Source organism: Oncorhynchus kisutch, linkage group LG1, assembly GCF_002021735.2.
Source record: "Oncorhynchus kisutch isolate 150728-3 linkage group LG1, Okis_V2, whole genome shotgun sequence".
In the NCBI taxonomy this organism is placed as follows: domain Eukaryota; kingdom Metazoa; phylum Chordata; class Actinopteri; order Salmoniformes; family Salmonidae; genus Oncorhynchus; species Oncorhynchus kisutch.
Genome location: NC_034174.2, coordinates 72,569,946 through 72,584,087, shown reverse-complemented (window position 1 = coordinate 72,584,087; position 14,142 = coordinate 72,569,946). Strand labels below are relative to the sequence as shown.

At 41.9% G+C, this 14,142-nt stretch overlaps 2 protein-coding genes across 5 annotated transcripts; one reads left to right on the top strand and one right to left on the bottom strand.

Annotated features, from left to right (window-relative positions):
• Nucleotides 1-3,254, bottom strand: mb (myoglobin). Its single transcript, XM_020476182.2, has 4 exons — nucleotides 3,181-3,254; nucleotides 1,079-1,164; nucleotides 543-759; nucleotides 1-350 (listed from the first exon to the last, which is right to left on the bottom strand). The coding sequence occupies exons 2-4, from the start codon at nucleotides 1,159-1,161 to the stop codon at nucleotides 210-212; spliced, it is 441 nt and encodes a 146-aa protein (XP_020331771.1). The 5' UTR covers nucleotides 1,162-1,164; nucleotides 3,181-3,254; the 3' UTR covers nucleotides 1-209.
• Nucleotides 3,255-5,971: 2,717 nt separating this feature from the next.
• Nucleotides 5,972-11,886, top strand: LOC109884252 (serine hydrolase-like protein). Of its 4 annotated transcripts, XR_004211041.1 has the most exons (15): nucleotides 5,998-6,221; nucleotides 6,404-6,547; nucleotides 6,754-6,867; nucleotides 7,303-7,344; nucleotides 7,452-7,471; nucleotides 7,603-7,677; nucleotides 7,776-7,885; nucleotides 8,009-8,088; nucleotides 8,234-8,268; nucleotides 8,374-8,450; nucleotides 8,606-8,693; nucleotides 9,039-9,201; nucleotides 9,793-9,869; nucleotides 10,081-10,539; nucleotides 10,916-11,886. XR_004211041.1 is itself a non-coding variant. In XM_020476273.2 (12 exons), exons 1-12 carry the CDS (start codon nucleotides 6,164-6,166, stop codon nucleotides 9,177-9,179), a joined length of 984 nt encoding a protein of 327 aa, XP_020331862.2. In that variant the 5' UTR covers nucleotides 5,972-6,163; the 3' UTR covers nucleotides 9,180-9,997. The 4 variants fall into 4 exon arrangements, 2 of the variants coding, with proteins under 2 accessions (XP_020331862.2, XP_020331911.2); XR_004211042.1 differs by having other exon boundaries at nucleotides 5,982-6,221; nucleotides 9,793-10,539; nucleotides 10,916-11,369; XM_020476273.2 differs by lacking the exons at nucleotides 10,081-10,539; nucleotides 10,916-11,886 and having other exon boundaries at nucleotides 5,972-6,221; nucleotides 9,039-9,997.
• The last annotated feature ends 2,256 nt before the right edge of the window (nucleotides 11,887-14,142 follow it).

Sequence of the window (14,142 nt, the reverse complement as noted above, 5' to 3'; positions counted from 1 at the left end):
AACAGTCATTTGCAGCTGATGGAACGTTTATTGGTTTAGTGAAAAGAGGAACAGCTTACATTCAGTAAGCAAACTACAATGAAAGGGTAGATTAAGGCAATATACTGTATAGAGAAATGTAGAATTTGCACAAATGCTTTGCCTCATACACTTTTCCAGTAAGTTTTTCTGGAAGTCACAAGCAAACCAGCGTCGATGAGGTAAACCCTTTAGCCAGCAAAGCCCAGCTCCTTGTAGGTGACATCGATGTCAGCTATGATCACACCCATCACCTGCCTCAGAGCTTCCTGTCCTGCCCCGTCCAGCCCTGCCTCCTCACCCATCACTTTGCAGATGATCTCAGTGATGAGCTGGGGAACAGCAAGAGATGTTGATGTTTAACTTCATACTGAATAATAGCACTAAAGGAAATTTCTCACTCAGCATTCGAGTAAACTAAGCATGACAGTGTCATGGTAAAACTGGAGTGAATGCAACAAATGTATGAATAAGGGGAAAGCACAGTTTCAGATGGAGGGAGGGAGAATGGAATCATTCCTCACCGTGAAGTTGTTGAGGGCAATCTTGTGCTTGGTGGCGTGGGTGGTTGCCAGGAGCTTGATGGCAGCGTGGTCACCTTTAGCTTTCAGCAGCTCACACAGCTGCTTAAGCACAGTGGCCCCGTGGGCAGCTACTGCTGTGTTCCCTGACAGGTCGCCCGCGGCAATGCCTGCGAACTTAGGGAACAACTTCAGGGTGTCTGGGTGCTCTGCAAACAGACTAGAGGTAAGGCGAGAGAGGAAGAGAGATTTGTAAGGAGAGTTCTGTGAGCCGCTACAGTACACAGACAGCATTAAATAAAAAACTCATTCCTGATTGCTATATCTACACATTGGCATCAACCCATTTTAGTATTACATTCAACACAGTCTAGTAGTTGATGGCCAGAACCATTCTCCAGTCAATCACTTAGCCAACTCAGTAAAGTCTGGCTCTGGTCCATGGCATTTCATGCATCTTGCTGATGTGTCTGCGCATCAGTAAGAAAAACGTAACAACCTGGGTCAAAGCAAACTACAGACCAATATTGTCCACTGACCGGCTCAGAACCAGTCCTCCGTGTTTGTTGTAGTCAGCCTTCACTGGCCCCCAGCACTTCAGAACCATGTCAAAGTTATCCATGACCTGAGGAAGACAGACAGGAGACTGAGTGACATGACATACAGTACAAATCAGGGCTTGGGTCTTAACTAATAAAACGGCATCCATTTTCAGACGTGTCACTCAGGTTTACTCGCGCTCGTTGTCGCCAGTTTATTCATTATTAGGCACACCTGCTGCTACCATCGTTACGGTCACCTGCGCCTCATGACTCACCTGGACTCCATCGCCTTCCTGATTACCTCCCCTATATCTGTCACTCCCATCGGTTCTTTCCCCAGGCATCGTTTCTGTTTCATGTCTGTACGCTACTCATGTTTCGTTCCATTTTCGTTTATTTTTTAAAAATTCGCTGCCTGTACTTGCTTCCCGATTATTAACGTACACGTTACAAAAGCTATTTATTCCTAACGTGTTTCCTTAAAAATAAAAATAAAATTGACCTTCAATTTGAATTGACCTCCAGCCCTGTTACAAACACGTACAATAGGAAAGCTAATATTTTCTGTGCCAAGCAGTCAGTGGGTTAGTAAGACAGACTGAAGCTGGTCTAGTAGAGGAACAAATTAATATCAGATTGAACAGGACCAATGAAGCAGCCAAAAAGACAGAATTATGGTTTTAATTTACATTATAACACTAATTCAGTAATGCATTTATCTAATCTAACATATGGCAAGCCTACTCAGCAAAACGCTATAGAAATGGTCAGCCATAAATCCTAGTGGAGGGGAGAGGGTAGCTACGGATTGCATGCATTGTTAGAGGTGGTAAGTGTTAGGTGGGTAGTAGGGGAGAGTTGAAGTAACTGAAGACATTAGTCAGTGAGTCAGTAGCACCACCTCAGTGAAACCAAAGCACTCTAGAAAACATGGATGTTACATTAGTTTGGTTTGTTTACTGCGTTAGATTACACATGGCATGCAACATTGATAGTTGAACTTGCCAATACTAATAAAATATTAAATCCAGATGTTAGTCTATTAAATGTTATATTTTCAAAGGCAACAGTACCTATGTAGTAATTAAGCCAAAGGTAATTTCCCAATAGATTTTAATTGACCATGTCCTCATAGGATTCTATACCCATAGGTCAAAAATGGTCAGTCCACACAGACATCAGCCATAAAATACAGCCCCATCAGCTCCCCCACATGGTCTTTACTAGCCAATTGTTAGATATTAATGCGCTGTTGGAGCTAGGAACACAAGCATTTCGCTACACCCGCAATAACATCTGCTAAATATGTGTAACCGACCAACAAAATTTGATTTTCTACTCTGAACAAGATAGCATGATGTAGAGGCAGCAGACTTGTTCTGTCAGGACATATGTTCCAGCATCAGTGCACCAGAAGTCCACCTGTTGCGTTGGCTTTGCATAGCCTCTAGACCAGGGGTATTCAACACTTAACCTACAAGGTCCGGAGCCTGCTGGTTCTGTTCAACCATGTAATTAATTGCACAAACCTGGTGTTCCAGGTCTAAATCAGCCCCTGATTAGAGGGGAACAATGAACAAACGCAGTGGAACTGGCTTCGAGGTCCAGAGTGTAGGTTGAAAGCTCTGGACTATGGGCTTTCTGTGTACATGTATGGTGTTGGTTTCTCGTGGAAGGACACTGACAGTCAAGCTGATGACAGGATTAGATGTCATACAGTTCAAGTAGTTTACTGAAATACATTTTGGGTTACAATATCAGCTCACCCAAACTCTCACTCATGATTACTAACGTGATGTGCTTTTGCAGCCACTAATGCTAGGTAAAAATGATAAACATTGTTTTTTAAAGTGAATAAACATTTGATCCAAAAATGTATTTCTAAAGCAGGGCTACCCAACCCTCTTCCTGGATATCTACCATCCTGTGGGTTTTCAGTCTAACCTGAATTTAACACACCTAATTATACTAATTAGCTGCTCAACAAGACCTTAACTAGCTGTCTCAGATATGCTAAATTAGGGTAGGACTGAAAACCTACAGGAAGAGGGTTGGGCAGCCCTGGTTTAAAGCGTGACATAGAAGCATTGATACTGTACCAGTAAAGCAGGTAAATGTCCCGTGTCAATATTTCAAACTCCAAAATACTTTATAGTCAAACCCATCCCCAAACCATACCTTTTATACCTCCTCCTCCCTCTCATGCACTCATCCCAGACCAACCATCAATCTCTCTCTCCAAGTTAACTCCACCTCTAAACCTTCTAGCCCGCCCTCCTGTTAGGTTACCAAATTATGATACCATACCAGTTAGATTCCTTTCTGTCCCTCACTGCATTGTGAATTCTATTGTCTCATATTAAATGGTCATACTAATTTTAGAGTTCTGATGAACTGTAGCAATAAATCAAATCAAATTTATTTATATAGCCCTTCGTACATCAGCTGATATCTCAAAGTGCTGTACAGAAACCCAGCCTAAAACCCCAAACAGCAAGCAATGCAGGTGTAGAAGCACGGTGGCTAGGAAAAACTCCCTTGAAAGGCCAAAACCTAGGAAGAAACCTAGAGAGGAACCAGGCTATGTGGGGTGGCCAGTCCTCTTCTGGCTGTGCCGGGTGGAGATTATAACAGAACATGGCCAAGATGTTCAAATGTTCATAAATGACCAGCATGGTCGTATAATAATAATAAGGCAGAACAGTTGAAACTGGAGCAGCAGCACGGCCAGGTGGACTGGGGACAGCAAGGAGTCATCATGTCAGGTAGTCCTGGGGCATGGTCCTAGGGCTCAGGTCCTCCGAGAGAGAGAAAGAAAGAGAGAATTAGAGAGAGCATATGTGGGGTGGCCAGTCCTCTTCTGTCTGTGCCAGGTGGAGATTATAACAGAACATGGCCAAGATGTTCAAATGTTCATAAATGACCAGCATGGTCGAATAATAATAAGGCAGAACAGTTGAAACTGGAGCAGCAGCACGGCCAGGTGGACTGGGGACAGCAAGGAGTCATCACGTCAGGTAGTCCTGAGGCATGGTCCGAGGGCTCAGGTCCTCCGAGAGAGAGAGAGAGAAAGAGAGAATAGAGAACGCACACTTAGATTCACACAGGACACCGAATAGGACAGGAGAGGTACTCCAGATATAACAAACTGACCTTAACTGACCAATAGAGCATCAGCATACCAACTTTGGAAATCATTTCTATTCAGAATTTGATTGACTTGGAAATCTTGATTTTCTTATGAACTAACATACATAAATCTCTCAATTGTTCATAATGTGTAAGAAATGGCATTTGACTCAATCCTATGACCCTTAGTATACGACAATAGCAGTGGTGTGATGCCGACAGCATTGCTTTCTTTATGACACACTCATTGTTTTGAACAGGGCGAAAGAGCATCTGTCCTTTACAAATACATTATTGCCATGGTCAAAGACAAATGCTGCCAAAAGTCAGCAAATGAGAAAAGCAGTTGTTACACTGCAATGACAGAAACTTTGAACCTAAGGCCAAACAGGACTGTGACTCTCATATATGTCCATGAATAGGCTATACATTGTCACAATCTTTCACTATCTATCTTCCTTCCTTCCTTCCTCTCTCTTCTTTATCTCACACCTCTCTGTCTCTTTTTGCCATTATCCCCATCTCTTTCTCCTCTCCTATCTTTCTCTCTCTTCAGTCACCATGTAGCATTCTCCTATCTTTCTCTCTCTTCAGTCACCATGTAGCTTTATAAATAACTGCTGGCAGCAGCCAGGACCACTAGACAGTTTTGCTAGAGCATGTAAGCATGGATTTGTTTAGTCCCTAGCCCTTTTCCCTCCTATACTGGGGTTCAAGTTCAAGTCAAGTTTAAACCCTGCCAGGTTGGGATATAACCAACTATTGGTATTCTCTATTTTGTTCTACTGAGCTATATGGAATTGTTTTAAGAAGGTCATACCAAGGAACATTTAGCTATTTGATTTTGAATTTTAAGACCCCTTGAATTATCCCCAACATATATTTTTAAAATAATTTAATAAAAAAATATTTTGAGCCTTACTGCTATTAGCCTATACAAGCGCATTGAATAACAGATTCACTACATGGAACAACAGATAGCCCCTAAAAAAATATAAAAATGTTCTGAAGTGTCTCTCCTATATCTATTCTCAAACTATTGTAGGCTTAGGGTTTTACCATTTCTGCCACCTGGTGACCTTTTGCAGATACAACAGCATCCACTTTGTTTGTTTTAAAAGGCCTTGTAGTCCACCTCTAGAATGTTTAGAAGGCTGGAATTTCCTCACTAGTTTTCAAAATTATTTTTGTTTTTCATGCCGATAGGCTAAATGTCAGGAAATATTTCAAAATTATTTTTGTTTTTCATGCCAATAAGGCTAAATGTCACGAAATGGTTGGAACAGACAAATTCTGCAACAAACTCTAGGCCAATGCCTTGAGCTATACTGAGATGGAAAAAATATATATTGGGGACAAAGACACGTTGTTCGTAGTCTTGACCACTTGTTTGGTTTATTGCTAGAACGATATAATTCTGGATTGTAAGTATATGCATGTCCCTTAAGGTCCTTGTGTAATTGTAATTTGATATTGTACCCCCTAGCTCGATTGTCTATTGTTTGTAATCTATGTATGCTTGTGTTCCCTCATATGCTTTATGTGTTGATTTGTTATTAATTTAAAAAAAAGAATATTACGTTGTCTTGTAACGCCTTGTGTTAACCCGCCCTGTTCTCCTGACAAAGAATGTGATTGGACAATGTCTGACATAGAATTGGCGCGTGCACTTGTCAATCATTTAACCGGCCGCTAGCTGTCCAATGTTATTCGCTAAGGGGGAGACGCATTCACGTTTCATTGGGCAAAATAACACGTATCACTTCACCCGGAAGTAATGGAGAAGCGTTTCGTAGGTTACATAAGCGTGAATAGTTTTGTTATTTCATAGCTAACGTTTTATTATTTCATAGCTAACGTTTTATTATATATATATTTAATATATCCATGCTGTGGACATATAGTGCTTATGTTTAGTTAACAACCTGACGTTGAAGTTGGTCTTTCAGAATAATGCAAACTTTGAAAGGAGTCAGACACTTGATGACATCAGCTACCATGAAACAAGCAGGTAAGAATGAATCCTTTCTTGATCGTCAGAACTTATGGGAGCTGTCTTGACATGAACTTAGTGAATTCATTAGTGTGTTGTTTGTTTGTTGAGCTTCTTATAACACTTCCTCAAGCACTATTACTGATTGTTGTGGCATGTTAAATGCTTAGTAATGCGTCTTAACAGTAATTGCCCTTCAGTGACAGAGTTCAATATGCCAGTGCCGTGGGGAGAGATAAGGGGCAAGGTCTGGGGTCCTGACCATGGTCGACCAATACTCTGCCTGCACGGCTGGGCAGACAACTGTGGCACTTTCAACACCCTCATTCCACTGCTGCCAAAAGGTGTGTAGGCTGCCTGCCTGCTAGATCAGCACAGAGAATTATACAATAGATTCATGAGAACTTGTCATTGGAATTGGAAGGACATTCAGTTGCATAGTTGTTCAGTACAGAGGGAGTCAGGCTCTTACAGTCTCTCTCTCTCTCTTTCTCTCTTTCTCTCTCTTCTCTCTCTTCTCTCTCTCTTTTTTATATATATATACATACAGAGTGGAAGTGTGTAGCTGTGGATATGGCTGGCCATGGCCTCTCCTCCCATAGACCTCCTGGAGTCTTCTACAGCTTTCCTGCTTATGTGGCTGACATACGGCGAGTCATTGGAGGTATTAATAATTATTCAAATGAATTTAGTGGATGCATATATTTGTCCTATTTCACACAGGCACAAGTGTGTTTTAATACAAATGTGTGAATTGAAAATGTGTTTTTTTGCATATCCCACTCTCTCTGAGACACCCTCTGAGAATGGGGTCATGGCTGCCTGGAGGCGACCCTGGAGCAATTAGGGTTAAGTGCCGACCTTTCGGTTACTGGCTCACTGCTCAAGCCGCTAGGCTACCTGCTTGTTTGAGCTTATTCAGACCAATGTGACCTTTGCTCCAGTAAGAGCTGAAAAGCAACGATTGAAAGTAAAGTGAAGTTAGACACAGCTATATGAGGTTTCCTCATTCTTTCTCTCCTAGGTAGGTGTAATTTTAAAGTATGAAGCTACATTTAGCAGATTATCTCTCTATCTAATCCATTGAAATGGTTTGCAGCTCTCCAATGGAAGAGATTCTCTATTATCGGACACAGTATGGGTGAGTGACTGTTCATCTTCATCTCTCTTCCACTCATTGTGTTCTGATCAGACATTGTTGTTTTCCTTTCTGTACAGACATCTGATCATGTGCTCTCCATTGTACAGGTGGCAATGTAGCTGGAATGGTAAGCATCTTAAAAAAATAAGTATGTTAATGCTGTTTCATATCTGTGTGTCTCTTCGCAATGAACAATATCCAGAGACAGTACCTGTGTATGGTGTGTGTGTGTAACCATGTCCTGTTGTCTTTGTCCAGTTCAGTGCGTTGTATCCAGAGATGGTGGAGTCAGTGGTTCTCCTGGACTCCTATGGATTCTTACCCACAGACGCAGTACTGAAATAGTCAACTCTTTTATCATTTGCTCCTTGGAACTGTTCAGGACATCCACATTTTATGATGTCTCTCTACCATTGTGTCTCTTACCCTAGAAGGAATTGCATACGGTGATAAGACAGGGATTTGAAGGAATGCTTGAGTTTGAGAAGAAGAAAGATGAGAAGAAAGAGAAGGTTTACACCTATGAGAACGCATTGATGAGGTAAGACCACACTTCCTTGTTTTACAATGACACTTCTGTTATGTTGGGCTGTCTGGCCATAATCTCTCTGCTCTGATAATCATAGTCATTGCGTCACTCCTATGATGTGTTAATCACTTCCAGGCTTTTGGCAGCAAACCCCACTCTCTCGGAGCAGTCAGCCCACATTCTTCTAGAACGAGGACTCGCTCAGGTTGAAGGAGGTAAAATGATAATTCTCTCCCCCTCTCTCCCTATCTCATGTGGTCTTTTTTCTCTTTTCACTTTGTTTCTCCTTCTTGTCATCTGTCGTACTCATATCATTGTAATATAATAGTAATACTAACACTTCCTATTTTTCTTTCATAGGGGTGGTGTTCACCCGAGACTTTAGAATCAATCTGGTAAGACTAATCTTTTTGTGTTTAATAGTCCTCATAAACAATATTTACTTAAGTTGATTTGTATATTTGATCTGTTTCTAGGAATGTTAATGTGTTCTGTTTCAGAAAAACGTTGTGCGTGTCAGTCTGGAGCAGAGTCTGGAGTTGCAGTCCAGGATACAGGCCAGAGTTCTAGTAGTGCTGTAGGACACTCTCCCATCATTACACTATTTCACAATTATTACAGGATTATTACACAGTTTCTATTGTAAACTACACTTTACCACACCGTCAATCACTATTTTTTTTTTTTTACTGCTAATATGTTTTACTTGAAGAACTCTAATTCTCATGATAGGGCAGAGGAGGGGTTTGAGAAGATGTTTTCTGAACCACAACAGAAGACATTTACCTCAACGCTACTTCTAGGGTATAAAGACCAAAGCGTGAGTATACTTATGTATACACCTATTTACAAAGAAACAATGTCCTACTCACATTCTAATGTCACTTTTATGGTTGCGACTGAAACATTTTAGCGTAATATTTGTATGTTGTTACTACAGTCATATTGTGCGCTGCTCCTTGCAGCTACAGTACTGTATAGATGACAGTGGTAAAAGCTCAGCATCACAGAGAGGCAGTAAGAAAAGTTTTCGCTGCAAACACTGACCCACATACTGGCAGTCAGATTGGTCAAATGCAGTGTTTTTGGGAAAGAATAGTTTATATGTATTTGTTTTCAATCTCTCTCTCCCCCCTCTGTCTGTCTGTCTGTCTCTCTCTCTCAGGGCATGGTGGTTAACGTACCTGGTGATCATCATGTCCACCTGAACACCCCTGAGACTGTGGCTCAACTCGTCACTGACTTCCTCCAGAAAGAAGCTCCTTCACACAGCACTGCAGAGGATACACAGGCAGCCAAGTTATAATCCCCTGCCCCTCCCCCACGGTGTTAGTTAGTGTTTACAACTCTCAGATACATGCAGTGTGCCTGTAGCCTTCCGGGTGCCATCCATCCATTCATAACATGAGCAGTATTAAAGGTAGACTCAGCGACATGGCGTAGATGCAAAAAGTAAATAGCATAGTGGGTACATTTCCGCAACAATTCCTGGTGAACCCGTGAGCTGGACTGTGTGAGAGCGAAGTCTTGTATCTCACTCATCTCAATATCTGCGGTGCTGCCCGTGTCAACGTCATTCTGCTGAATCTACGCATAATATGAGACTGGATCAGTTTACAAACCTGTGGACACAGAATAAATTGCTACTACTAAACAGACTTTAAAGACTTTGAGACCATAATATTTATTATATTGTGCTGTATCTAAAACACACCAATACTTTTTTAATGGCAGTCTGTCGAGCTAGAATACTTGATGTTTACCAGTTTCTGTAAGTCATGTCTTTTTAGAACTGGGCTGTTTTCTCCCAGCTGATGACCCAGTGATGCCTTACAGTGCCTTGCTACTGGTCAGAACCTATTGAAATGCATTCATATTTTAATAAATCACACATTTTTATAAAACATTTTTTTTTATAGGATTCGGCTTCACACCAATCAGATGCAGACCTACATTTCCACTTCCTGGATGTGGCCCAATGAGAAGTGGATTAGAGGTTGATCTATTAAGCTTATCTTTCTTATCATATGGACCTAGAGCTGAGTAACAATCATTCAACTAATTGGACAAAGGCTTATTCCTGGTACAGTTTGACAATAAATAGGTCATCCTTCCTGCTCTTCAGTCTTATTTTAGTCATTGTCTCAGATAAAAGTAATTGTCTCGGACGTCAAGAGAAAAAAAACATGACATGTTGTGCTTTGTAGATGAGCAGTCTCCTTATAAGGAAATCATATTGCTTCTTCCTGAGCGACGGATATGAAGGAGAACATTACCCTCTTACTCTGTGATGGTTTGTGCGTTAAATGAACTGGAATCGATTTCATGCAGAAGATGAAGGAGGCGACCGGAGACATCTGAAGGGTCCTGGCCCAAAAAAACACCACAATAACCGTTGCATAACATCCGCCTCCACCCATCACTAGGGCTGTTGTCATAGCAATGCCCCCCTCCTCCCCTCCCTTTGAATGTGACGTCAGAACCCAGAGCAGTATGATGAACCTCTCTATCATCTGTATAGAGAGATCACCTTGGATTATATTATACCATCCAGCTGACGGTTGTGCTGCATTAGACCAATCCATCATCTGATTAGTGACTCCATTGCTCCTCCATTTTACACAAACATCATTTTCAGAGGAAGGCGGGCACAGCAGAGACCACAGGTATGTGCCGAAACCTGCTAGCTACTGTGCGATGATATTTTTTGTCATGATCATGTGCAGTTACTCTAGCAGCTAATGTGTGCAATCAGTTACAGTGGACATAATCTACTGACACAGTACAAGGATGGCGAAGCATGTTAGAGTATTTGAATGGCAATAGCCTGCCACAGCTAATATACCTTAACACAGAGGACCATTTTATAGTCAATTTTGACAGGGCAGTTGCTTGCACATAACAGTTGACGAGATTGTGAATAAGGAGTATGTTTCCAGGTTAAGCTGCACCATGTGTACAATAGGTATATTTTGTTTGGTATTTGATAATCAGCTCACACTCTAATGTCCCCCGTCCTCCTCCTGTACCACTCCGTAACAGTACCATGTCCTGGATGTTCCTGGACTGGTTCGTCCCCATCTACCTGCTGGTGTCGGTCCTGGTGCTGGCCGGCTTCGGCGCCTGTCTCTACTTCCTCGAGCCAGGGCTTCAGGACGCACACAAGTGGAGCAACAAGACTGTGAAGCACCATCCACTGGTGGTCAGCTTGAACAGCAAAGACGAAGATGGCAATGCCCTCATATGATATGACCACACACACTACGGGAAGGACAGAAGCTGACCACATGGAGTGGAGCTGCGACTGGAGGACCGCAGGATGGTAGATAGAGACAGACACCTCCTGAGAGGTTTGGGACGTGAGAGGCCTGACTGGGAAGAAACAGAATTGAGAGGAAGGCACTGTGGTCAGGTGATGTCACCCGTTGAAATGTGAAATAACGTTATCATCGAGAGGGGAAACAAAAAATGAGGTCATTTGAACAAAGGGATAGTTCCTGTTTTCATGTTCATATCTGTGCCATTTCATGATTGTGCCAATTTTTACATATCTTTTGTAACCAGACATTCACTGCATTTATCATGATGTTTATGTATCTTAGTGCATTTGAAGCTGACTAATAAAGTGCAATACATTTCTAAATGTTGAAACCACAAAATCAGTTTTCTGAAAATGTCAATATGGCAGCTGCTATCAAGATGTCTCTTGTTTGGAAGTATTTGTAAATGAAGTATTAGTATATAGTATTTGAATGAAACTGTCAATTGCTTTCAGGAATGATATCAGTTATGTGCCAAATAGATTGATGAATAAATTCTTCAAGATGCCAAAATAATCCATTCAGAGGTCGATCCTAAGAAAACATTTGTATTTTATTCTCATCACGCTGCCCTTTTTTACTGAAGGGTGGTGGGAAAAAAGTATGTATGTATCATTTTGCACTTTTGACCATGTTACCATAATTATATATTCATAAAAAATAACCAAATAAATGGATTTATCACCACTTGAATACCCCGTGTTATGCACTAATTCTCAGCCCTGGAAAAAGTAAAACACAAAAAGAGGAAAACTTTTCAAAGATTTGTTTCAAGATTCTCCACTGGGAAGCATTGTAGTCGTTTATCCACAGACACAGACTATGTTTCCCATAGACAAACAAAATGAGGAGGGTGGGAGTGGGTGAGTGAAACAGTGCAGCTTTAGATGAGAGGAATGGGGAGAATGTAACTTTGGTACACACGAATTCCAGCTGTTCTCCCTGTCCCTCTCCCTCTCTCTTTCTCTCTCTCTCTCGCTCTCTCTGTCTCTCACTGTCTCTCACTCGTTTTCTCTCTCACTCCATGTCAACGACCCAGATAGAGCCTATCGCATACACTCAGGTCAGTGCTTGTTTAACTGTATACTCATCTTTCTGTTTATTTTTAGTTGATCAGGCTTGCAGTCTTCTGTAATGCAATGTAATGCAGATGACTATTTGAGAATGCAAGTTTTCTGCAATGCTTTTTACATTAAAGTTATGTTTCTTACAGACTTACTGCCAAACGTACAATAAAATATATAAACATAAAATAAAAAAAATGAACATAAAATGTATTTCTCTCCCATTAACCTTCTCTCACTCCCTACTCATCAAAACTGTCAGGCTTTGCAGATACTCATAATTTCTCTTTGCAATGAGTTTTGATAACCACCTTGCAACTTTCACCTCTAAACAACCCCAGAGACACCTACAAGTCCCATCGCCCCTTCCTCTCCAGCTCTCACCTATTGTCACAAAGAAACCCATCCAGATCTCCTCCTTTGACTGCCAAGGACTCCATCTTCATACAGAAAGGACTCTTGGCAACAGGACAGCACATCCTATTCTAAAGCTCAAACCTGGTGTCTCTCCGACACTTCCTACTCCTAAGGTCAGGCTAGGCCCATCCCCAACACTTCTTACTCCAAAGCCTATTTGGAAAGTTCCTATTCCAAATCCTAGCATCTCTCCAAAAGTTCATATTCCAAATCATAGTGTTTCGCCACCACTTATCATTACAAACCCAGACCTCTCTCCAAGCCTTTCCATCCCAAAGATCCGGCTTGGCCCATCTCCAAAACTGTACTGTCAAACAATGCCATTGGAGAGCCAAGGCACAAAACAGACCTCCCCGGTGGCCAAAGAAATATGGGCCCGTTCAATCCCTATCTCTAGTACTAAAGGTCAGGCTGAGCATCGTAACAAGTGTTCCCCTAAACCAGCAACCCATGACATACTTGACCAAGAGGTTCTGATGGACTTTGTAACACGTTCTGGGTTGATGAAACCAACATCTTATTCTAGAGGTGTAGGCACACCGCCTGATACGTACACCCATTCCTCGCCACAATCTCAACAGCCAGGGGCCCACAGGACAAGAGGCATGAAGTCTCAGGACCCGAACTTGTTGCAGGCCAGGCTCGGACTAAGAAAAACAGGAAGGATAACAAAATCCAGTCCTGGGTTTCTTCTAGGTAAGGATGGCATTTCCAAGCAAAAAGTTGCTGACACAATATCTGAACCAAGACCAACTGACCTGGTAACCCCATCAGGTGCTGCTCTGTCAGGAGGTGTGGCAGCCAGACAAAATGTTGTCTCAAGGAGGAAAGTTCCAATTATTGTTGAGAATGATTCTCAATCAATTCATTTTCAGTTTAAGTCAAAGAGGGGTGGACAGGGGTCCCAATGTGGCCTTGCTTCACCAAAAACACAAAAACACATTGGACATCTTCAGAAGGGACTTCACTCTCAAGCTGCCAGCGTTTATGCTGGTCGAATACCTTTCAGTCAAAAGGAATACTGTCAAAGTGCTTCTCCTCCTATGCCTCCCAAGACACCATCTTGGAAAGAACACCTAAGTCGATCAACATCTGCAGCAGTTACAGAAGTCAAAAGAAGCAGCTATGACCTCAACCCTCGGGCAAAGAAGGGAGCAACATTCATAAAGGACTTTACCACCAAAGAGTCTCATCTGGAAGAGTCTACAAAGACAATCTTAGATGCTGCATTTCAACCTTTAGCACAAGCCAGCCCTACTGGAAAATACAAGAACCTCCAAAGACCCAAATTCTGGACTAGACCTCAGTGTCAAAGTCTACCGACCGATACACAAACCATTGAGAGGAAACAGAATCAATGTAACCAGTCAAATAGCAGCATTTTGATGGGTAGGTGTCTTTTAGAAGTCAGTCAGAAACAGGAAGCCCTTCAGTCTGGGGTTAAAAGGTCAAACAGCGACAACTCCCA